Genomic DNA, 25,651 nt, shown 5'->3' with positions numbered 1-25,651 from the left:
TATGTTAACCATTCAATCAAAGTATGCATATGAAGAGAGAATCCTAAAAAATAGGAAGATTTAAGTGACAGCATATAAACAATAGGAAGAAGGATGAGTGAGAGATAGAGACGTAGAGAGAGAAAAATTGAAAGGAAGGTTTTTTTCCGAGAAAGTATGGTCGGCGTTCGTTGATAATCTAAGCAGAAGAGTGTCTCGACTAGAGTTAAGGGAATTGTTCTCAACTCAGGGTCCGGTAGTAAGAGTGTTCATTCCAAGAGAAACAAGGAATCCGAAATACAAATTCTCCACATTCGCCTTTGTTCATTTTGGTAATGAGGAAAGTCTAAAAAGGGCTATAAACAAGATGAATGGCTCACTGATTGATGGTTGGAGAATTACAGTTGGTGATGCAAGGTACAAGGAAGCTCGGAAGAGGTCAGTAGGGCAGAATAGTTCATTGGCGATGACTTCAAAGCTAATCTCAGTTGATACTTCAAGGTCAAAAGAGAAAGTTGTTATTAACAGGAGTTTAAGGGATGAAAGATCTTATAAGGATGCCTTACTATCTAATAGATTGAAGAGTTATGTATCAGACCAAAGGGAAATGGCAAATGAAGGTTTCAACAGGAGGAAAGGAATAAAAAACATTTGGGAAATGCATATTCCTTCAGAGAGCTCCAATTGGGTGAAGAGGTCATTAACGGGGATCATTAAACATTCTTTTGAGCTAGAATTAGTCTAGAAGTCTCAAGTTAATGAAGGCTTTGAAGTCCAGATTACCAGATGGGGTTATGTTTGGAATTCATGTGTTGTAACTTTTAAGTCGAATGAAGAAATGATGGATGCATGGTTGATGAAAAAAGATGAATTATTTTCCTGGTTCGATAGGTTGGCACCTTTATTGAATGATGATGGTATTCCAATGGCCTTTTGCCTCATAGAGCTATTTAGGGTTCCATTATTATGTTGGCATAACTCCTTCCTGGAACGATTAGCAAGGAGGTGAGGAATGGTGGAAGACATCCATGAAGATACAAAAAATAGAGAAGACCTCTCGAAGGTGAAGATTCTGATCAGGGTGGCGAGCCCTTATGATGTCCTTGAGGTGATAACACTTGGAGCTTATGGAAGATCTTATACAGTTAAGATAAGGCGGGGTTCGGTGCTTGAGTATAACTCAGTTTTTTCTAGCAAGTTGCTGGTGGGAGGTTCCGATGAAATTCAAATTGGTGAGAAGATTGCTGGAGAAGAAGATGACAGGAGTGTGTCAGAAAGCATGGAAAGTGCTGAACATTCAGAAGAACACAGCAGACAAAAGGTAGACACATGGTTTGACCAAGGAGCTTGCACGGGTATTGTTGGGGTAGGTGGGGAAATTCATATCTCAATGCTTAACAGAGAAGGGAAAAGCATTAATTGTGAGGTGTCAGACTGTCAAGATCTTGGGAGAAACAACTTGGTTGAATATGTCGGTTTGGGATGCAGATTTTCAAATTTTTCGACTGATGGGTCTGTAACCCAGTCAGCAGAAAATGGGCAGCCTGGTTCTACAGATTTAAAAATAATTCCAGTTGGGCCAGTTATTAAGTTGGATAGTTTTGGGAAAATGGACCAGAACCAATTTATAGTTCAATCAGCCAACATAGAGGAAGCTAATAATGGAGGTATGTCTCATTCCAGTTCGATGCAGCACAGTGGGGGAGTAGAGTTAACAGCAGATTTTAAGAGGTTTGACTCTAATGCACATTCTAGAAAAATGATTTCTAGGGGAAGATCGCTTTATCAATCTAATTCATCATTATCTACAAAGAGTGAGCCGTTGGAAAGGAGAAAAACTGCTAGTTATAAAAGGGTGTATAAAAGATCAAGGGAGAGAAGACATTGGCCATTTCCTGGAGAAGAGGAAGCTCTAGAAAAGCTAAAGGGGAAGGATTTCGAGCTAAATTCAATTCTGCCAGTCAGTGTAGTTGCAGAAGTTAATATGGATGGTTGTGTGGAGTCTACTTTGGAGAGGCAAATTGCTGACAGTAGTTTGGTTAATATGTGTGAAGGGTGGTTTTCAGAAGGAGATGACTGATTTCAATTCCAAGACATTTATTAGAAGAGCCAAAAGATTGTTGATAAGGGAGGCATTGGATCAAGTTAGCACTACAACAGTTTCTTCTTCAGCTTTTTCGGTTCTCTTGGAGGAAGCTTTAGCTACTTGGGAAATTAGTAAGCTATTAGGGGTGTCTTTCAAGGAAGGGAAGTCAACTTTTTTGGAAAAAATTATAAAGTTGGAGGAAGATTCGAGGCTGGTCTGAGCTTCTGTTTTCTTGGCAGTTCTGGTACTTATTTTTTTGATAAATAACCAATTAGCCATTATTTCATGGAACTTTAGGGGATTGGGAAGAAAGGAAAAACAAAGATCTGTTCAAAATTTAGTTTTAAAGAAACGCCCTATTTTACTTTTGCTTCAAGAAACGAAAATGGAGAAGATTCAGAGAAATTTTTTAAGGAGTGGTTTGAATACCCTGCAAGGGTTCACAGAATCTCTAGCAGTGGGTTCTTCTGGAGGTTTATTGAGTTGTTGGGGTGAGTGTATGTTTGAAGTGGAAAATTATGTTATAAACAGAAGGTTCGTTGCTACTTTTGGGAAATTTCGAACTTCATAATTTAGGTGTGGTTTTATTAATGTTTATGGGCCAACTATTGAAGAAGAAAAAGCTTGCTTTTTTGAAGAGTTAGATGCTTTATTTGTGGACAGAGTATTCCTCTGTGTGGGTGGTGATTTTAATGTGTACCTTTCAGAAGAAGAGAAGATTGGAAGAGCCCAAAATAGAAATTCAATAAGAATTTTCAGTCATTTTATCCAGCAGACAAGTTTAATTGATTTACCGTTACATGGGAGTAGGTAACGCTTGAAAGATCTTTGTTAGACTGGATAGGTTCCTAGTTGATGTCCATTTCTTAGAAGCATTTCCTGAAACTAAACAGTATTTGTTACCTAAGTCTGTATCAGATCACAATGCCATTTTTCTTGAGAATGGTGGAGTTAGTTGGGGCAAAAAACCATTCAGGCTTTTTAATTATTTGATGGCTGAAGAAGGTTTTCGGAACTTAGTTGGTTCAGCTGTTCAAAACTGCAAGAGTAAACACAACATAGCTGGAATTCTATCTATCCTGAAATCAACGAAATTGGCGATCAAGGAATGGGCGGGGAATAGAAACCAATATCCAGCTGTAGAAATTGCAGAATTATAAAGGAATATTCACTGGGCAGAGGAAAATTTCCAACAAATGCAAGACTCTAATGGTAGAGAAAAAACAGCAAAATTGAGGGCTATGAGAACAGAATTATGGAAGCTTTATAAAATTGAAGAACATATATGGTTTCAAAAATCGAGATCAAAATGGGTGGAAGCAGGGGATCGTAATACAAGATTTTTTCACGCATGTGCTTCAGTCAGGAGGAAGAGGAATTTATTGAATGTTCTAAATGTCAATGGTGAGATTACTCAAGATCCGGCTATCATCAAAGCTTCTGTCAATGACCATTTTTTTGGAATTTATAACACTAGGTCTACCTTGGAAGTTGAAGATTTGAAGCTGAATTTTTCCAGAATTTCAGTGGAGCAAAGTGTGTTTTTGGAAAAAGAATTTACGGAGGAAGAAATTTGGGAAACTTTACAATCGTGTGATAGCAACAAAGCTCCCGAACCGGATGGATTAAATATGGGCCTTTTTAAGAGATTTTGGTCTGTTCTAAAGGTCGATATTCTGAAATTCTTTCATAATTTTTATATGGGGAAAGATTGGGAACATGGAGTAAATCATACTTTCATTACTCTTATTCCCAAGGTGTCTAATATTGATGGATTAGATTATTTTAGACCTATAAGCCTTGTAGGAGGGTTGTACAAAATCCTTTCAAAATGTCTATCGAGGAGATTAAGGAATTGTATTACTGATTTGATAAGTCCTACGCAGTTTGCATTCATTCCAGGTCGTCAAATACTGGATTGCTCTCTTATAGCTAATGAGAGAGTCGACTTTTGGAGGAAAAAAGGACTTAAAGGTTGTGTGTTTAAGGTGGACTTTAGAAAGGCCTATGATAATGTGGATTGGTCTATTCTTTTTACAGTTATGGAGAAAATGGGATTTGGCATCAAATGGAGGAGTTGGATCAGACACTGTGTAACAACAGCCTCAATTTCAGTTTTGGTCTCAGGAATTTCCTATGGCAAGGGGTCTTCGTCAGGGTTGTTCTCTGTCTCCTATGCTTTTCAACTTAGTTGGGGAACTTCTAAACTTACTGCTTTTAAAGGCAGTCTCTGAGGGATTGTTTTATGGACTGCAAATTGGAAGGAATGAGACGGCTATTAATTTATCTCATCTGCAATTTGCAGATGACCTAATTATTTTCTGTGGGGTTTCGAAGAAACATATTTTAAATGTTAAGAGGATCCTAAGAGTGTTTGAACTCATATCTGGTCTTCAATTGAATTTGAAGAAAAGCATGTTTTTTTTTTATAAAAAAGAAAAGCATGTTATTTGGTGTTAATACGGCTGCAGAGGAGTGGGCCTCGTCTATTGGTTGTGCAGTTGGAAATTTTCCTTCTGAATATCTAGGCTTGCCTTTCGGTGCAACTAGGAAATCTTCCTCTCTTTAGGATCTGGTGGTTTTAAATTTTAACAAGAAGCTTGCAGGTTGGAAAGCTACCACTCTTTCATTGGTAGGGAGGTTAGTCTTAATTAAATCGGTTCTTTTGTTCACTTCCAACTTACTACTTGTCTCTTTTTAAAATTCCCTCCTCGGTTAATTCCAAACTCAATTACATAATGTCTAAATTCCTATGGGGTGGAATGGATAGAAACAAGATTCATTGGGTTAGTTGGTCTAATGTGTGCAAATCTAAGGAGGAGGGAGGTTTGGGAGTGTTGAATATTATAAATATGAACAGAGCTCTTCTGGGGAAATGGTCTTGGAGGTTTGCTAATGAAAGGAATGTTGTTTGGAGGAGGTTGATATGTTCTAAATACAATCTGGATCCTTACTCATTATGGTTCAACGGCAAGATACCAGCTCTATCTTCTTGGATTTGGAGCTCAGTGGTTAATACTCATTTCAGAGAAGACTCTTTTGGCTCAAAGTTTCGAAGTATGTGCAGAATTCAAGTTGGTAGTGGACAGTTTATTCGTTTTTTGGCAGGACGAATGGGCAATGGACTGCCCTCTTAAGGTCTCTTTTCCAAGGCTATTTGCTATCTCTTCAAATCAGAGTGGTAAATTGCTTGATTTCGGCGAGTTTAGTTCTTTAGGATGGATTTGGAATATTCAATTGAGGAGGAGTTTGGCAGACTGGGAATTTGAACAGTGGACTAATATGATGACAATCATTTCTAATTTTTGTTTGTCTAAAAAGACCAGCGATGCTCTGATCTAGAAAGGGAACGGGACAGGTGTCTATTCTGTGAATCCATGTGTGAAGATTTGTTCCCCGACTTCACAAGCGAATTCTTTTTGGAAGAAAATTTTGTGGAAAGGATTGGTGCCACCAAGAATTGAGGTTTTTATGTGGCAGGTGGTTCTTCAAAAACTACCAGTGAGGACTGAACTGGTTAAAAGAGGGGTTACGGATATTGTAGATCTCTCTTGTCCTCTATGTAATTTGGTTGATAAATCCTCTTCTCATTTATTTTTCTCTTGTTCTGTCTTGTGGTCTCTGTGGAATAAATTTTTGCAGTATTGGAGTATTAGTTCGGTCTTTCATGGTAATGCGCATAACTTCCTTCTAGCTTGGGAAGAACTAAATTCCAGCTCTGCTATTTGGAACTTTATTCCTACTGTTGTTATTTGGACTGTTTGGAAAGTTAGAAATGATATCGTTTTCGAAAGAGGGAAGTTAGATCACACTAACTTATTTTTCTTAGCAAGAGTTAGGCTTGCATCTTGGTTCTTAGCTAAGTTTGTTGATTCCGTCATTTCTTTGGATTCAAGTTGTAAATTACCCTTCCCTTGGGGATACATGTTTCTCTCTCAACAACTCGATTGTCTCTACCATCCCTTGGTCCCCCCTCCTAAGGGCTTTGTCAAAATTAATGTGGATGCAGCTACCAGTTCTGATTGGAAGAACAGTGGAATTGCGGGTATTCTAAGAGATGAAGAAGGTCTACTTTTAGGTTCTTTTAAGAAGGCTACTAGTCCGGGTCAACCTATTTTGATGGATTTAAAGGCTGTTAATGAGGGATTATATTTCTTTGATTCAGTGAGAGGAAGTATTAAGGGTCGGTTGATTATAGAATCAGATTGTAAAATGGTAGTGGAATGGGTCAAGAATGGAACTATGTGTCCTGTTTTTTATGCCTCCATTGTCAAGCATATAGCAGTTAAACTTAAAGAAGTGGAGGGAGTTATTAGATGGGTGGCTAGGACAACCAATATAGAGGCTGATGGGTTGGCCAAGTCTGGTATTGGTTAATTTTACTTTGTTTTTGGGGTATTTTATTTTGGGTTTGTAGGTTTGTTTGTAAGGGTTTTATCTTGATGTTGTAAATCTTATGTATCTTTTATTAATAAAGTATAAGGCACTTTTTTCCTCCTTCCTCTAATTAAGGAATTCAATCTGAGTTCCTTAATCATGAAGGGGGTTTTTAATGAGGCCTTCAATTCCTATCCAAAAAAAAAAGACAGCATATAAACAATCTCTACTTATAATCATTTCCAAAATATAATGCCCCCTGATTCATTTAACTTTACAAACAATTTACAAAATGCTTTTCAGGATTCAATAGAGAACGTGACAGTAACGCCGAGTACCATAGAGAAGAGTTTTATCAATTACAAGAGATCCATCCAATAAAAGTAACCATGAAGAAAGATTTAAAGTTGAACTAATACATAGCAAATTTTAGTTGCATATGGAACTTTTTAATTTTTTTTAAAATCTAGTTAAATTTTTTTATCATTTTGCATAATGGACAAATATTTGAGAATAACGGGAATCCACTTTTTTCGATTTATTTTTGGATTTTCCAATTTCTGTGTTTTTTCCTAATATTGTCTTAAAAGCTAAAAGTTCTTCCTATCAACAAAAGACAGAGTTTGCCCAAATGAAAGAAACTCCAACAGACGATATAAATCAACTTACAATCGGAGACCACAGTGGTTAATTTCCCAATCTCTTCAATCAAAGTCAAAATGATTTCAGCGGGATGCCCAGCAGAGCAGCCAAAAACAACATCATTAACTCCTGTGGAATACCCGGAAAGTGGAACAGTAGTTGAAGCAGCTTCTGGCAGCTGGCCACCATTAACAGGCTCCCAGTTCTTGAATACTGTCAGAAACTGCTTTAGGAAAACATGAAACAACCTTTTCTTTTCCACCTAAAATCAAGCAAATCAGGGACATAAATCCATTAGCAACAATACCCATCAACAAAAAAGAACCTAAAAGATGAAAATTAATCCTTTAACATTAAATTTTTAACCGAAGGAAACTATTTTGATAAAAAAAAACTTACTTAGAAAGATCTGAATTTAAGAAGGGAAAAATAATGAATTGATAAAAAAATTGCCATAGCCTAAAGTGAGAAAACACGTAAAACAGCATAGTGAAATTTTCTTGTTCAGCAACATTGAAAATCCCCTAAAAATTGAGAGTAGTTAAGCATACTACATGATTGCAAACAAGCTTCCAATGCTCAATGACTCAAGACAGGTTTCTTGTCTAACTTATTTAGAAGAATAAAAGCACATCCTTTAAAGTTAGCCAAATCGTAGTTTAGATTATATCTCATTGTCTAGAAAAGTTTCTTCTCTAGACCTTATAAATTATTTAGCAGGATGAACACACTTACTTTAAAATGTGGCTGAATTTCAGTCTAGATTATTATCACGTCCTTCTAAGTTGCTACCACAACATTTTTTCTCTTGGATTAAATCTAGAAAAGAAAATGCATGACACATCTGAACTGATACAAATGGGTAAATAAATTCTATAAAGATTTACTGAAACTACAATAAATAAATAGAATTTTGAAAACTTTCAGACATAAGGGCATACCTTATCAACAGTGTTCTCATATCTCTCCCACAATGAACTCAAAACTGCCTCATCATCTACTTCACTGGAAGGCAATACCAAAAGAGTAAGAATAAAAAATAAAAATAGAACACCAACAACAACAAAACCTAATAAAGTTCAACTTGAATAAAAGGAGGTTAAGGAGCACCAACAAAATCTAATAAGTAACTAATCAAACTTGTTAAACAGTAAGTCTAAACTAAAGTGCTAGAGCATGTCCAAATTTTTCTCACTCAAACACTCGGTCGTATGCCACATAAAATGAGAATTTGTAAATTTAAAAAAGAAAAAAGGAAAAAAAGTATCAAGCACTAGTACCTGAAGCGAATCCTTGGAGTAGGAGGAGACAACCTCTCCCCTTGTGCCCCTGAATCCCCAGTTTGGCCACTAGATGTACGACGAATAAGGTCGGCCACACCTTTCACAATATTCATGTTGGCCGCAAAGATTTGCAGTAACTACAGCTTCACAATCCAACAATCAATAAAACAGATTGCCATTCCAGACCATCACTTTTAGCCGAAGATCAATCCAGCTGTACATATCAACCCACACTCAAATGCTTCAATATAGTAACCTAGGCGGTTATAAATTCAGTTTACCAAATAACTCGCAACAGATAATTTTTGTAATTCACGCTTTTTCAATACCTATCACCTAAGTTCTAAATCTACTTTCCTCTTCTTTTACAGAAAAATCCTAAGCCAAAAAATAAAAAAGAAAGAGTGAAGTATTTTAATTAACAAACGCCAACCGTACTTATTAAATTTCCACGAAAATCCTTCAAAATATCAAACATTCAATGGCACGCTATTGAATATTATGAATCTTCAAAAGGAAGAGAAAATTGAAGAGAAATTCAATGGATTTTGCCGATCACTAAAGCAAAATGAAATTAGAGACGATAGATATAAAAGCAGTCGTTGGTTGCATAATTTTTTTTAAAAAGAAAAAGAAAAATACCCCGATCAGATCAAACGGCTATAATTGTGTGTTGAATTCTAGGGTTTATGATGCAAGATCTGAGTTCCGATGGTCTTCTTGAGCTAGTTTCAATGGAGTTCAGTGAGAAATTAAAAGAGAGAGAATTAGCAAATAAAAAAAGAAATAGTAAAGGGAACAAAGAAGAAGGTGAAAGGAAGGAAGGAGACTGATATTTGGATAGTTTAATTCGAGACTTGCTCCTTTAGCTTATGGGTTCAAATTAATTAATGAAGCTGTTGATTCACCCTAACGAATGATAACATGTATAAAACGACTTGACTAACTAAACCTAAGTACAACGTCGACGTTTTAGATACGACATCGTGTGTCGGTTTATTGTGTGTTGGGCAAATTAACTGAGCCCTAACTGGGCCAACTTCGTTAGTGAAATCCATTAAACATGCGACTCGGAGGACAAAAATTGAAAAACTACGACATGATGACCTGTTTTACTTTCTTTTCATTTGTTTTGATCTTTATTAAAATAAAATTTTCAATTAAGGCTAATTAAATTTAATTCAGTTAATATAGATTTTAGTAATATTATATACAAAGATACACGGCAATATACTTTGATTTATAGGTAAAAGTAAAACTACCTAAAAAGGTGTACTAAAAATTATAAAAAGTAAAATGAGATTTATAAATTAAGGATGAATATTGAATATATATATATATAATCGTAAAATATGTACTATTATGCATAATTTTGAATTGGATAATTATATAAATAAAACTTTAATTGAATTTTTAAAAATATTAATGTGATCTTCAAATTACTTTTGTATTTAATGTAATTTTTAATTCAATAAGTTAATATAATTTTTTATGAACGTTTTTTTGTCATTAACCGACGATTTTGTTAATTATGTTGATGTGGCACGTCAAACAAGTCACATCTATCCGTTTGAAGCTGAGTCAGTGCTGATTTGATTTTTAATGGCAGAGTTGGAAATAACTAATTTAAAAATGGGTTTATCCTCTGTTTTGAAAATCGGACCGGACCAGACCGATCGGTTCAACCGGAAATCGTTGTTTAGTCCGGTTCAATTTAAATCGGTTGAACCGCTGTTAGTGAACCGGTCAAAACCGCTGAACCGTTCAATACGGACCGGCTGAAAACCGGGATTTTTGTTTTTTGTTGTTTTTTTTTAAATAAACCAAAGAACGTCGTTTGTTAAACGAGCCAAGTCGAACTCGAGTATTGCTGAGCTCGACTCGAACTTGAAAACTTTAAAAGTAAGTTCAACTCAACTCAAACTCACAAGCTAAAAATTATCAAGTTCAACTCAAACTCGAAATATAATATTGAAACTTGAACTCAAAAAGGCTTGAACTCAAAAAAAAATAGAAGCTCGATTGAAGCCTAAAATTCGAGCTTGATTGAAGTGAAAGAATAGTTCACTCAATGTTCACCAAAAGGCTCCATAATTTTGAATGTCAAATTACCTCTATTATTTATAGAAGTTAGTTGTGATGCGCTTTTATGTTTCTTAGCAAAGTGAGATTGTTTTGTTCTCATATTTTTACTCTTTAGACTTTTGGGATGTTCTTCTATGTTTCTTAGTCATGTGAGATTGTTTTAAAAAAAATAAACTAAACAATATCATTTTGTTATGATTTTTTTAACCTCAAATTTATTTTTTAATTATAGTTATATAATTATATTTATTATTTAATATGTTTTACCTTAAATATTATGTTGTAGTTAATTTGAATCATTTTGTTTCACTTGATTTTATGGTTTTTAACTTATATATGTTATGATTTGCTTTAAATATGACTTATGATATAAAAAAAATATTTTTTATTAAATATTTTTGGTTTTTTATTTAATTTTTTAAATAATTATGACGTCGTCCGATTCTTCCGACCGATCAGACCGATTGGATCAGTGAACCAGTAACACGATCGGTTCGCTAACCGATCCGATTCTGAAAACCATGAATTTATCTCTTCCGCCTCCCTTTTTTGCAACCACGTCATCGATATCGTGAAATTCGATCTTAAAAAGAATCGCCCTACGCTCCCCCTTCTTAAAAAGCTTGACTCTTGCCAACAATGGACCATCCCATAAAGCAAGATCATTAAAAGCAATGAGCTCACATTCCTCATTGTGTACAGAGCTCCTATGAGACCATCAAACCCATTCAGCTTCGATTCCATCGAAACTTGCTCGTCAAACTTCAACGAAAGTGGTTGGATTCTCGTTTCCATGAACGCCTTGTTTTCCATCAAAGTTGCCCTGATCACATGTTTCCATACTATATAAACTTCAATGAGATTATAAACAAAAAGGGGATGAGCTTTAAGAATTTCAAGTAGTTATCTGTCTGGAAAAATGAGATTAAAATATTTACGATCAAGAGAAGAAATGATGTTGAAACCAGAAGAGTAATAAGTTTCCATCATTGAAATCCCTAATTTAAGAACATGATAAGCTTCCCAAAGCTTGAAACTTTCATCCATATATTCATTAGATCACATAATTTACTTGACCCGAAAATATTAATAAAATTGCATCAATAACATAAAATATTAATTAGCGGGTTAAAATGAATTTCTTTTTAAAGTTAAAGTGTCACGTTAAATACAAAAATAAATAATTTTAGAAGTGTTGCACTTGCTAGTTAAAAGGGTCAAAATGAGATCTTCCTCTATCCGGTGCATTCCTTTCAAATACTTCCAAAATCTCATGATCCACCCTTCAAAGGTTTGAGAAGTATTGCACTTGTTCCCAATGTAATAATACTAGTAGTCCCGAAAATAAATGGGTAACGCATACCAGAGACCACTGAATTGTGTTTAAATGATTTTTTTGGTCCTTGAACTTTCAAAAGTTATAAAATAATCATTAAATTTATTAAACGATTTCAAAATGGTCACTGCAAGGTTATTATAAGTGTAAGAATTCGACAAAGTTAATGAATATTTTGTAACATTTAGATAAAATTTATTACTTTGTAATAATTTGATAAATTTTAATGATCATTTTATAATTTTTATAAGTTTAATGGCCAAAACAATAATTTTAACATAATTTAACGACCAAAACAATCGTTCAAATTTTCATAAAATGATCATTTTGGATGTTATAATAAGTGTAAGAGTTTGAAAATTTTAATTATTATTTTGTAACAATTAGATAGAAATTGAAATTTATGATGATTTTGAAATAATTTGATAAAATTTAATTATTATTTTGTAATAATTTGATAAATTTAATGATTTTTTTTAATTTTTTAAAAGTTCAATAATCAAAACAATTATTTGGACAAAGTTGTAAACTGTGAAAAAAAATGGCCAATTTGAGCTTGAATTAACATAGAAAATTTTGTTTAAACACTTATTTACTAAAAAAAATTAATTTTCCCAATATTTTGAAATTAAAAAATTTACTAATTTTTAGTTTAGGAACTCATTTTGTTATACATTCGATTCGTGTCTTCAATTTTTTTTTTGAAATTTCATGTTGTTATATCAAAAATGACAAAACTATTTTTTAACGTCTACAAATCAACTAAGGAACTTTGGGAGGCAATACAAAAAACACCTAAAGATTCTTTGAGACTCGACTTGATGATCATTAATTAATAAGAAAGATAACTATCATCCAATATTACAACACAATCATCAAGTGTGGAGATGATTACATAAAAAAAAATTGTTGATCAAAAGAGAATATTGAGATGCATTTCATTAGAGAAGGTTACAATATGATAGTCCTTCTCACTCAACTACAACTTGCTAACATCCTCAACTTGCTAACATCCTCAACCAAGTTCTCCCAAAAACAAGTTGAATTTGTATGGCTAAACTCTCGAGATAACGTTATCGAACAAATTATTTCACGAGATAATGCTCTCCCAAGATTAATTGCTCAAATAGGGTGAAATCTACAGTGTTGGTCGTAGGTCACCATGTCATCTACTAGGTTGCCATGTCTTCCCGACGAGCTATGAGCCACCTATGCTTGGGGACATACATGGCTGGCCACGTAGTAGGTCGCCCGGAAGGCATGGCGACCTACGGCCAACACTGTAGATTTCACCCTATTTGAGCAATTAATCTTGGGAGAGCATTATCTCGTGAAATAATTTGTTTGAGAACGTTATCTCGAGAGTTTAGCCAATTTGTACACCCCAACTTGATAGAATGTACAAACAACTCGTATTTTTTTTATACAATTTATTTTAATTTTATTATCTTTTTCTATTATATCTTAAGATCGATTTTCTTTTAATTAGAATTTCTCTCTTAAGAAATAACTAAAATATATAACACCACACCCTGTTTAAAAGTTGTGTTTTGTGGAATAAAGAATCAAGTGAAATTTTCCTTTAACAATTCTACTCTCATCCCAAATCTCATCAATCATACAAATAGACAAAGGAAATTTATTTTTCTAAAAAAGGAGATAGAAATCTCATCCCCACACCATGAAAGGTAATCCCAATAACATGTTCTCTAAACTTCACCAATCCTACTCTCATCCCTTCCACCTCTCTCACGACGACTCCAAATACCCTCCCGCTGGCGCTGGCAACGGCGGCGGCACTGGCGCTGCCGATGGAGCTTCTATTGAAGTGGTCCGTAGACCAAGGGGTCGTCCTCCGGGTTCCAAAAACAAGGCTAAGCAATCTGTCATCGTATCTCGGGAACCCAACCCCGCCATGAATCCTAACGTTCTCGAAATCCCTGGTGGGAATGACCTCGTCGAAGCTATCTGCGACTTCTCTCGTCGGAGAAACATTGGAATCTGCGTGCTTAATGGGTCTGGGTCCGTTTCGAACATAACTCTGCGTCAACTTTCGTCGACTCCGGGAGCTATCGTAACTTTCCATGGCATATTCGACATCTTATCCCTATCGGCCACGGTCCTACCTCCAACGACGTCGTATAACGTCCCCAACACGTTCTCTATCTCTTTAGCGGGTCCTCAAGGGCAGGTCATCGGAGGGTTCGTGGCTGGCTCGTTGGTGGCGGCTGACACCGTTTTTATAGTTGCCGCCACGTTCAACAATCCTTCGTATCATCAGTTAGCAGGAGTGGCAGAAGAAAGAAGGAATTCGTTGTCGTCTGGCAGAGATGGTGAAGGTCAGTCGCCGCAGTTTTCTGGTGGCGGTGGAGATTGTACCGGTCATGGTGGCGGTGGTTCAGAATCTTGCGGAGTTTCGATGTATAGTTGTCAAGACGGCAGTGGATCAGATGTGATTTGGGCTCCAACCGCTAGACCGCCACCGCCTCAACTGCCTTACTGATGAGTTTGAAAGCTTTAGTTTTTCTTATCAGAAAAAGGACTCATCGTTGGGGATCATTGTGAATGAATGGAGTTCAGTTTTCTAATTGCCAGAAATGTTATCATTAATTGCCTTGTTATGTAAAATAATTCAGGACTTCATATTTTTATGTTTAACTTTTGAAGTAACAACTTCTAATTGAAGGTTGTATTGAATTATCCAATATGTTTGTTGCTGAAAGTTAAAATCGAAACGAAATGAAACTTTATGCATGATTTTAAAATAAAAATAGTTAAATGACTGAAATATAATAGAAGTGATAGTTAGGGTACTAAATGTGTAGTTTACCTTATAATTAATTCTAAGGTAAACTTCTTATTTAGTCACCCAACTATCACTTTGGATTTGTTTTGGTCATCTAATTATTTTTCTTTCAAAACCATACATAATTATATGTTTTGGTCGCTCAACATTAAAAATAAACAAACATGCTGACGTGGGGATTTTTATTGGGTAACTACTCAAATGACCACTTAATTAGGGGGTTGATGTTGATATGAACACCATTCTTTCAATTTTTTTAATATGAATTAACTATTTAAGTAGTTTCAATGTAGTCACTTCCCATTAAAGACAAACGGTGTAGCTGATGTGGACCTTTGACTCGTCATTAGTCAATAACAGCCACATCAGTTATGCTATCTGTTTATAACGACAAGTGGCTACATTGAAACCACTTAAATAGTTATGTGGTCATATTACTAAAATTGAAAGAATGATGTTCATATCGATATCAATCACATAGTTAAGTGGTCATTTGAGTAGTTTACCTTTTTTATTTTTTTGACGACGGGTGACCAAAACAAAACTAAAATATAAATTTAGATATGATTTTTGAAAAAAAAATAATAGTTGAGTGATCAAAACGAAATCAAAATATAATAGGTGACTAAATATTTACTTTACCCTTAATTCTAATATTTCAATTTTCATATCTAATCAATTTACTAATATTTATTTTTAAGTTCATTAAATTTCATTTTTAGATTAGTAAAACATTTCTTTATAACTTATCAACTATACATGAAAATTTATACATCAATATTGCATGTAAGGGTAAGTAAAACTTAATTTGATTATTTCCTAAATTTTAAATTATTTTTAGGTTTTCAGTTTGAATTTATAAATTTTGAATAATCTAAAAATTGAAAAGTAAAATGACATTGTTTTAATAATTTAGTCATTTAACTATGATTTTTTTTTTCAATTTTCCTTCGTTTTATGACTAATTTTTTATTAATTTTGAATCGCATGTTCCTCGACCAGTGTAGAATACCTATATAACTTTAATTCATCTTTTTGCAAGTTAATCCCTTAACTTTGCATTTTTTTTCTTGTTTCTTTAATTTTTCTTGGTTTTAAGTTTATTTTTCATTAAATTTGTACCACATGCTCTTATATCACTACAGATTAAAAATAATTGTTTAAACCGGAATCAATCAATACATAACATAATAAATAGGTACATTTAAATTTGAACAAATATATATATAAAAAAAATTTGAACAAATATTTTCAATTTGACTCAACTCAAAAATAAATAAAATAAAATTTAAATAATAAAATCATACTTAAAAAACTAAATTAACTCCAAACATTTTCCATTTGACTCAACTTGATTAGATGGAATATTCACCCCTGATTATATCAAATATTACTCTTAAATAAGATAAATATACAATATTAGAAATACAATTAAATAATTTAAATTTAAGCTTTTATAATGTATTATCATTTTAACTATTATATATATATATATCTTTTATATATCAAATATGAATATTTTAATAATTTATCATTTATCGCATATTTGTCTTCTAATGAATGGAATTAAGGTTTCTTGATGATTGGTAATGGTGAGATTACTTTGAATTTCAGGGACATTTTCCCCTAATAATAGTTTTTCTTTGACATAAAGAAAGAAAGTAATATATATATATAGAAATGGAAGATATTAAATATGGTAAACTACACCTTAGGTCAATGAATTATAAGTTTGATAATAGATATGTTATCTTCTCTAAAGATTATAAATAGTTCACTTAACTAAAATATCATTAGAGATTGATCATTTTGTCGTTAAAATTGAAATAAACGTCTAATGTAATAAGGCTAGCTGTAGGAACATTCTTTTTCTTTTAGAGTCTAGAGTAATTACAAAATAGTATCTATTCAAAACTTTTTTAATTAATTGATAACACACAAACCCTATAGACGTAACTACTCAAGACCTTAAAAAAATAACATTTCTTCCTACTATTGAAATTACTCGATGAGTTCAGCATTATTCTTTTTAGTCAGGCAGAAAAGAGTCCTTAGTACTGTATTAGTTTCATAAATTAATTTGACAGATATTTAAATCAATTGACAATTTTCAGTGCCCATTAAGATTAGGTTTCTCAAGTTCAGAACAAATCAATTGCTGCGTTGCCATTTAGCAGTAGTTTGTGAATAATTTAACCAAAATGATTGTTAATTAATCTACAGACTGCATATATATACTTAGTAAGACCGGGAGAAAGTCAGATTTTCGGCTTATCTTTTAATAGCCACATCAACTCTTCAGGTAAATAAAATTAGTTGACCATTTTTCCCATATGTAATGGGGTAAGGGGAGATAGGATAGTAGGTTGCCCCCACACCAGGTTGAGAGCAACTTTGTGGGAGACCTCCAAATTATGAATTGTCTACCATGAGACTCAATCCCACGACCCCAAGGTTAAGAGCCTTGTGCTCTACCAACTGAGCTAGACGGACAATTCTCTTCCGGTAAATATTAACGATAAATAATTTGATTGACAATATTTAAATAATTAAGTAGTCCGATTGATAAAATTAAAAGAAATAATAATTAAGTAATTATAGATATAATTTATCATATCTTATATATGTATCAAAAGAGGCACAAATCAACTTTGGTAAGTTGTTTAGTTTGTTTGATCTTTGACGGTAAGATGGAGACGGGCGCTACCACTGTTTATAAGACAACAAAATCTTTAAGACAACCATCCATTTTGATTTGTCTGATTGTCTCTAATTACTTTGACCCGACATATTCAAAGATGATGGCTCAAGGTTTTCTCAGGGTACTAAAAAGCAAAACCTGAAATGAAATCCATTCCATTTCCACGGGTTAAAAACACGTGTGTGAACCAAAAACCAAGGTTATGCAATTTGCTCATGCCCATGTGTATCTTTTGCTTTGAACAATTAGTGTGATGGTCCTATGTTAACCCCAAGTTGCTATGGAAAGTTTGCATTGATAAAAATACATGCATGCTTCACAGTGACGACTTCTCTAGATTAGGATGGATCGAGCGGATTAGAGGTGCGATCACACCTCTTGAAAATTTGAAATTTCAATATAATTAGTATTTTTTTTATATTTTATAGTGACTATCTAATTTTGTATCTCTAAAATTTTAATATATGAAATTATACATATGTTGTATGAACTAAGTGACCTATATGGTTAAAAGAATAATTTTTTATTCCTTAAAATCCCAGATTCGAACACCAATGACTGCAGAATATTTGAATGTCCATTATCAAATGATTAAGACTCTAAACACTTATTCATCACATTGGGTTTATGTATAAAACACATTTGACCCGTACACATCCATTATCTCATTGTTCATACCATTTTTATAAGAAATTAACTGTTTTTACTCATTGTATTTCACAAATTTATTTAAAAAACACATTACATGTTAAAGATTATGTGTACACTTATATACCAACGCTTGTATACAAATGATTATGCCAACAAGAATGCTAAACCGAGACCCGAGTCAATGGCCGGCGTATTATTTATTACCAAGAGAATGTGAAGCTGTGAACAGAAAGGGGGTGGATTTGCTATCTTTAAGCAAAGCTAAGCTAACTACAAGAGTAAGTACATATCATGTACAGCCGTCCTCCCCCCAAAACAATATCTTATTTACCTCTCTTTTTAAAATTCGATATCTCATAATAAGATTTTTAATCTGTTCTTTTTTCCCCCTCGTTGATTTTCTCTAAAAAGATGCATCATTTAAAGGGTTAAACCCTACTAATCTTTCTGAGTCAGTTTCCCTAGGCCTACTGCTGCCTCTACACTGTTTACTCAGGTCGGAGTGGGAAAAAGGATCATCTCCCTTACCTTCACCATTCATTCTAGAGTTGCGAATTTCAGGTGAACCTGAAGCATATCGGTCAAAATCAGCACAGGGTTAATGCCTCGAGTAAAGGGGGGAAGACGAGGAAGATGAATAAGCATCGGAATCAGAACCCCTCCATGGGCTGTTAAACCCATGTATCGAATCACCGAATATAGAATCTAGTAAGTCATCAGCGCTGTTAGAATCGCGTGTGCTGTCAGTACAGCAGGAACCTTCATCAGAGTTGCTGCTTAAAAGAGAAGAACTGTCACTTGACGATGAGTCCTCTAAAATCCTTTGCAGATGATTGAATTTTGAATAAAAAGATCCAATGCTCCCATGAGTATCTCGATGAATCAAGCTGGGGTAGAATTCATCAAGACTAGAATGTGTCAAAGAACTTGACTTCAGCAGATTCTTTGAATTAACCCTCGATGGAATGGCCTTGTTTCTGTTCCTCATCAATCTTGGGGCCCTGGGTGAGCACCTGCAAGATAATTTCCTAAAGCATCAAGCAATGACAACTTATAAACTAAAAACCAAACTGAGGAACAGATTCTTTACCTTGCATAAAGAAGCATATATGCTCCTTTTGTTAGAACCCTTTCGAGTTCTGTAGAAGTTACCTGCCAAATTATCATCGACCCAAAAAAACTTGAGGAACGATTCAACATAATTAGAATACAACAATAATGTGTGTAACATGAAGACAGAACATGAGAGGGCTAGGATTGGTTCATCAGACAAAAGGGGGGAAAATCATGAGCAAAAGTTACTTAAAAGTTTAATTCAATCCAGAATCAAAAGTTGGTAAACAAAGTCACCTTTCGCTTACTTTCCAAGAAAGAGGGAGAATTTTCGTATAAATCTTTTTATACAGGAAAATTAAGTGATTGTTAACTAAAGTGAAGCGTTTAAAAGAATCAATGATTATTACAAGCATGGCAACAACAGATAAACCATTACATATGGCAATAACCTTCAGATTAAGTTAGGAAGCTCAAACAGAACATGATTCTACAAAAACTAAAGAGAGGTAACCAAAATATAATGTCGATGAAAACATAGATTGAGGAAAATTGCATGCAATAAACAAATGAAATGGCTTAAGGTAAACAGAAGATAGTTGTAGAGAACATACCGTGTTGTCATCAATTTTAAACCACTTGTTTTGTGCGTTTTTAACATAGCACAAGTAGTGACCCGAAAATGCTGCATTCATAATATCCAAATGGACCACGACACCATAGAGCTTGTATATGGGTGATTTATCACTTGTCCCACTCATATATGGTGCCAAGTTCAGGATCTCAGGGAATCGAATTGCTTTGTTAAGCTTTCCAAACTTACCGAACTGCAACATAATACACACTTAAACTGTTAGAATTTGCAAAAACAAAGAACAAAACAACATTCTTTATTGAATGGTGTACCTGAAATCTCTTCAAAGCAATTGTAAGAACATTTGGAGCCTCTAATATTGTCAGCTTCTTTTTGGCCTTCTCGTAAGATTTGCATCTGAAAAAAAAATCAAAGACAGAAAAGTGAGCAAAACTATAAAATCGATGCCTTCTACCAGTAAATTTTATTGAGGACCTGCAACCATGCAGATGAATGTAGTTGCAAAATACAGCCACCAATGTCAACAAACACAAAAACTCAACAAAAAGGAAATGTTCAATAAAATTTATCATTGGAGTAACTTTATGCCACTTATCAATCTTTGATGAAGCACAATATTTTTCACATACAATTATAATTCCATAGTTCTGTTATTTGTTTAATTTTCAGCATATAGATCTAACAAAATCATAAAATATAGAGTTCACGTTTCAACTATCAATGAAATTTTGGCCAAAACGAAGAAGAAAACTATCAAGGAGCTACCTTTGCATGATCACATCACACAGCAGAGAAAAACTAATCTAATATGTACACTCTAGCTTCTAAAATTTAAAGAAATTTTGATCTCAAGAAGCATCAAAATACAACCTATAGCTTCTTTGGAGTATACTGTTTATACAAACAAAGACAATTTTTCCAAGTTAAAAATTGAAACCAAAGAAAAAAAAATGGTTATGTTTTTGAGCCAATCCTCCCACCTTATTTCTCCGAAAGTTAAATTGTCAACCAAAGGATTATTTCCATAAAAGTTCATCTTCAAAAGTCTTTGCATTGTATTGATAGTCTAAACTTTTGAAAGATTAAAATGTAAGCGAGCCAACCTGCAACATTGGTACTTATTTTCTCCATCCAGAATCTCTGTCCTGGTAAACCGTCGAAGTGCCTCTTCCAAGGTTCCTATTTCTCCTTCAATTTCAACTGTAAGGTCCATCATTCTTTCATGTCGTTCAGACTTGCCTTGGCACTTAATACACTTTATCTGTAGACAATAGTAACAAGTTTACATGCAACATTTGCATTTTAAAACAAAACTCTTACCCAGATATGACCTTGAGTGCATGACACAAAGAAGAGAAGTGCAGCCAAAACATAGATTGGTCTTAGATATTACCTTTGACCGAAGGTAGCCTCCAAATGTTAAACCTATTAAAGTCGATTCTTCTTCTAAATAACTTGATGAAACCACCCCAGCTTCTTTAAGACAAACAGATTGCATAGCATCAATAGCATACCTACCAAATGTAAATTCATCAATCAACTAGTTCAACTTTATCGAAAGGATTTCTCATGAAGTAAACATTTAAACATTGCTAAATGTATCTCACCTTAAAAATTCATGTGCATCTTCTTCTTTCCCATTAGAAAGTTGACTACCAATGTTTTGTAGTTGGGAAAGTATTCCTATGGGGGACAGTGGAGATCTCCCATCTTTAGCCTTCAAAACTAGATTTTCAAATTCACACATGAAGCACCATTCTTTCTTTGCACCTAAGAAATTATATTAAGAGTCATCCAACATGTTACATTAAAACACAAAAATGTAATAATTCCAGCTCGGAAACATTAGAGGGACATACATGCTTTGGAATGGAGTCCATGAAGAAAGTAAGCAGTCAGAGGAGGAGTGAAAGTCAAGCATTGGAGGACAGCATTGGCATAACAACTGTGCAAAGTAAATAGCACATTAACAACAGAAAAAGACAAAAAAAGTAAAATATAAACATCCAATGTCCAACACTACTTAAATGATGAAAACTCATAATTTAAAAATATGCATGTAAGGAATGCCCAATAGAAGAAGTACAAGGCAGGAACATTATCAAGCAATATTGTTCCCTGATGCAGAAAATAGACAACAATTGGACTTGTCTAACCCAGACTATACTAGAAGTCTATTCATTTTTCTTCTGGAAAATACTCTGCAAGTTTCAATGTTAAATTTGAAAAATATTGCAGCTATTTAGCTATAAAAAAGATGGGTCTTTTCTGTCACACTAGATATATGGGGTATTTTTTTTACTGAATTTTTTTTGTTAAACCTCATGGGAGAAGATGATTTTCTGTAATATTGCTTACGTTTTAGTTTGTATTTATTTTTCTTGATCGTCATACTTAACTAAAAATATTTCACACTGTTCCGGATTTATAACCTTTCAGAATAGTGATTTTAGGATAGGGCTGTTATGAGGGTGCTATACATATAAACGTCATGGTGGTTCTGTTGGAAACACCAAATGTGCAACAGTGTTGATGGATTTAGCCAATAGTATAAAACCAAATTAAGCACAGTATATTTTTTCCATAACCGTTCATCACAGTAAAAAAATCTTATATTACCTATTTCCACAGTTTATAAGGCCACGTGGTTGCAGTTCCACCTTATTCCAACTATAAAGTTTGACAAAGTTTTCATAAGAAAACATTTCCTGCAAAGGCCAAAAAATAGCTAATATGTCAAAGGCTCATTAGGCTTCAAAAATAACAACTTTAAGTTTATCACTATATTTTCCACCAACCTCATTACTAGCTCCAAGTTGATGGCGTTTTGGCAATTTAGATCCTCTTAATTGATCAACAACTTTCAACATAGAGGTTTTCAACCCATTCTTACAAACCTGAGGTAATTTAGCAACATTTGCAGGATCATCGTCAATTTTCTCAGATTTCACACTGGGGACAATATGCACTCTAGCATTGGATGAATAAGCATCAGATGGCTTTAATGTATGAGAAGCGTTGATAGGTCCATTAATGACATAAGTAGAGCATGATTTTTCAAAACATGAGGACGGCAAGCCACTGACTGGTGGAACATCTGTACAGGTAGCTTCTTTGGGTTTTGCGGCATGCTGAATATTGTTAGACCTACACTCCACGTAGTTAGCCCATTCAGAATTTGAAGACTTGGAGTTTCTGACATTCGAAGAACCTAAAACAACATTTTCTGAAGTTACTCCATTAGAAAGCTTGGCTGTCCCCAAAGTAGTAGCACCCTGAGGAGCATCATCCAATTTGGTATCTTTCACCTTGGAGCTGTGTGGATGTGAGGAAGAAGCATTTCCAGACAAAGCCAAAGAAAAATGTAAGGATGATCCAGAATCAAGTGAGGCCTCTATAACGTCTTTATGATAAGTGTTAAAAGACTCATTGTTAGCAACATTGGTAGATGGAACTGATTCCAGAGTTCTGTCCCAAAAATCAGAAGACAATCTAGAACCCTCAGCAATTGAGTCCTCACACATATCCCTACCACCTGACCCTGAAGGACTAATTGCTCTGCACTGGCTCTCTCCACTTTGATCAGGCTTAGTTTGATTTAATTTATTTATTTTAGAATTTTTATCTACAGACTCTATCAGCCTAACAAATTTTGTAGATGATGGATTGGTTTGATCCAAATTGTTGACAACAGACGAAGTCCAAAATGTGTCAAGATTAGCATCAGCAGAAAGAAAACTATCTAATTTATCAGGCTCATCTGAACTTATGCTCTCACACACAGAAACATCACCAGATGATTCACTACCAGCAGCAGAAGATGAGAATCCAGAAAATGAAGCACCAGAAGATTCAGAAGCAGAGTTCAGACCTTCCCCATCAGCATGAAACTCAACCTTTGCATCATTATCCTTCCCTTGTAAAACTGCAGAAGAGCTAGAGGAACTCAACAATGCAAGTTCTGTTGTGGAGTTAAACAATGCAGATTCTGTGGAGGCTGTTCCAGTTAACTTTGCATCCAACTTTTCTTCGGTTTCATAGTCGTCTCCATGTTGGTCTTCTTCTATTGCCTTCTGACCATAATGACCTTCGTCATCATGATTTTGGTGTTCAACAATTGGAGGTGGATGACATTCTTCCTTGTGACCTTGACGCCAGTGAATAATTTGACACTTAGGAGAACTGAAACATCCAAATTTTGATGTAAACAAAATATTACTGAGAGACTGTACATAATGAACGGTATCATCAGAAAAGTAATGCTAGATACAGCAATAGGTTACCATTGTTGTCCCATCCAATCAGTAAAACACATCAATAACATTACCGCAAAGTAACGGGAAAATGCTAAACTATTCTACAAATGAGATATTTTTTTCTTTTACATAAAAAACATTTAAACAAGTCAACCCCTAAAATGCATGACCTGAAAAAATGAATAAAGAACTCTTAAACTGCAAGCGAAGAAGGAAACAAAGAAAAAAGGTGATGTTAAGTTTACAAACTAAAACATCTGTTGAAAATCGGCATAACTATCCATCAAAATGTAGCAGCATTTAAGACTAACAACAACCTTCCCGTCAATGACAGATTGTGGATGTTGAGTTTATAATTCATTTTCACCAACTCTCTAAATTGCTTTGTTTCTCACCGCATAAACACAAACCTTTTGCCCCAATTATATGCCTACCATACATGTATCCAGGTTACAGCGTATTGAATTAGACCAGCACTTGCACTGCGCTAATTGAAGCACTCATCTAATCAATATTCTTTCAATTGCATACGGTTTACAGAATCGAATCTCAAACTAATGGCCTAAATGAAGAAAGAAAACAATTCTAAATAAATTAGAAAAATAACCCGAAATTAACAAGCTAACATACCAGTATCGAACAGTTTTACAGCGGGCGCACCGAGTAGTAGTAGGACGATAACAAACGGCGCATTGGTGATAGTTCCGCGAAATGGAAACCGCACCGTGTCCAACAGTGGCTTCAAGTTCGGCCCTAGCGGTCTCCTCCGAGGCCAAAATCAAAAGCCTCTGGATCTCCGCTTGCCTGGCTACAGATAGCCGCCATTTCCGCCTAATGAAAAAGCCGATCAAAGGAAGGACGAGGGAGACCAAAAGGACCGGGCTCGAAAACCCTAGATCCCCAACAAGAAGCATTTATCCTGCACCCGATATTAATAGGCCTCCAACGGAGACGGCAAATCCTAACTTCCTTACCTCACCAATACACATAGATTCCAACGACTTCGCCCTCTCGGTCGCTCTCGCGGAGGAACTAAGTCCGGCCGTCTGACATGCAACCGCAGCCGTTGATTTTGGACTGAAACAAAGACCGTTGAACCGCAACCGTGATATCGAAAAATGAAATCAGTCGAGAATTTTATTTTATAAAATAGAAAATAAACAAATATAAAAGGGATTGGCAGTGAGACAAGAATGTTAATATTGCTTGAGTTAGCGAAAAAGGTGAAAGCTTAAGCTTCTTCTTCAGCTCGGCTGATTATCAGACAACAATTTTTTTTCTTTTTTTAGATCGAGTTTTTAACAGAGAGAAAGAACAATAAAAAGGAGAAATAATATTAAAAAACTACATTTAAATTAGTAGTTAAATATCAATATTTTAAATTAAAAAAATTATATTTTCCTTAATTATAAAGGGAAAACTGGTGGTCGAGGGAAAGGAATTTTGTCTTCAGGAATCGAGAAGCGTGAATTCTTTGGCCATCAAATATTCGGATCAGGGTGGGGGCACGGGTTGAACCGGTTTTACATCTATTTTTATTCTTGGGTAAATTACCACAAGTGGTCCCCCAACTATATAGAAATATTCTTTTAAGTCTCTCAACTATTAACAGTTATAAAATAGCCCCTAAACTCTAGGTTGCTACTTTGTTGAGTGCCTCAACTATTAAAAATTATAAAATGATCACACAAATATTCATATATTTCAAACTTGTCCTTTCTTTTTTAAAAAAAAAAAATTAACGGCTATCTAAATTGGACGTTAACCTATTGATCGAGATATAATAACATTTGATCCTAAA

At 34.4% G+C, this 25,651-nt stretch overlaps 3 protein-coding genes across 3 annotated transcripts in view; 1 reads left to right on the top strand and 2 right to left on the bottom strand.

Annotated features, from left to right (window-relative positions):
• Positions 1–9,210, bottom strand: part of LOC120218604 (BEACH domain-containing protein B-like) — a 34,680-nt gene extending 25,470 nt beyond the window's left edge. The window contains 4 exon segments of the mRNA XM_039215539.1: positions 7,112–7,346; positions 8,026–8,089; positions 8,365–8,584; positions 9,014–9,210. Of these exon segments, the coding sequence (XP_039071470.1) occupies positions 7,112–7,346; positions 8,026–8,089; positions 8,365–8,480 (415 nt within the window). The 5' untranslated portion in view covers positions 8,481–8,584; positions 9,014–9,210.
• A 4,244-nt stretch (positions 9,211–13,454) lies between these two features.
• On the top strand, positions 13,455–14,328 carry LOC120218607 (AT-hook motif nuclear-localized protein 28-like). The gene has a single exon (XM_039215541.1). It carries the CDS (start codon positions 13,470–13,472, stop codon positions 14,289–14,291), a length of 822 nt encoding a protein of 273 aa, XP_039071472.1. The 5' UTR covers positions 13,455–13,469; the 3' UTR covers positions 14,292–14,328.
• A 3,961-nt stretch (positions 14,329–18,289) lies between these two features.
• LOC120218606 (ubiquitin carboxyl-terminal hydrolase 16-like) lies at positions 18,290–25,083 on the bottom strand. The gene is made up of 11 exons (XM_039215540.1): positions 24,481–25,083; positions 22,393–23,776; positions 22,214–22,302; positions 21,454–21,539; positions 21,202–21,364; positions 20,988–21,108; positions 20,698–20,855; positions 19,906–19,990; positions 19,614–19,826; positions 19,037–19,098; positions 18,290–18,959 (listed from the first exon to the last, which is right to left on the bottom strand). The coding sequence occupies exons 1-11, from the start codon at positions 24,762–24,764 to the stop codon at positions 18,545–18,547; spliced, it is 3,060 nt and encodes a 1,019-aa protein (XP_039071471.1). The 5' UTR covers positions 24,765–25,083; the 3' UTR covers positions 18,290–18,544.
• Positions 25,084–25,651: the final 568 nt, after the last annotated feature.

The sequence above is a fragment of the Hibiscus syriacus genome, unplaced genomic scaffold (assembly GCF_006381635.1).
Source record: "Hibiscus syriacus cultivar Baekdansim isolate YM2019G1 unplaced genomic scaffold, ASM638163v2 tig00110198_pilon, whole genome shotgun sequence".
Classification (NCBI taxonomy): domain Eukaryota; kingdom Viridiplantae; phylum Streptophyta; class Magnoliopsida; order Malvales; family Malvaceae; genus Hibiscus; species Hibiscus syriacus.
The sequence above is the reverse complement of the archived record's forward strand: the minus strand, read 5'-3'. Positions and strand labels throughout refer to the sequence as shown.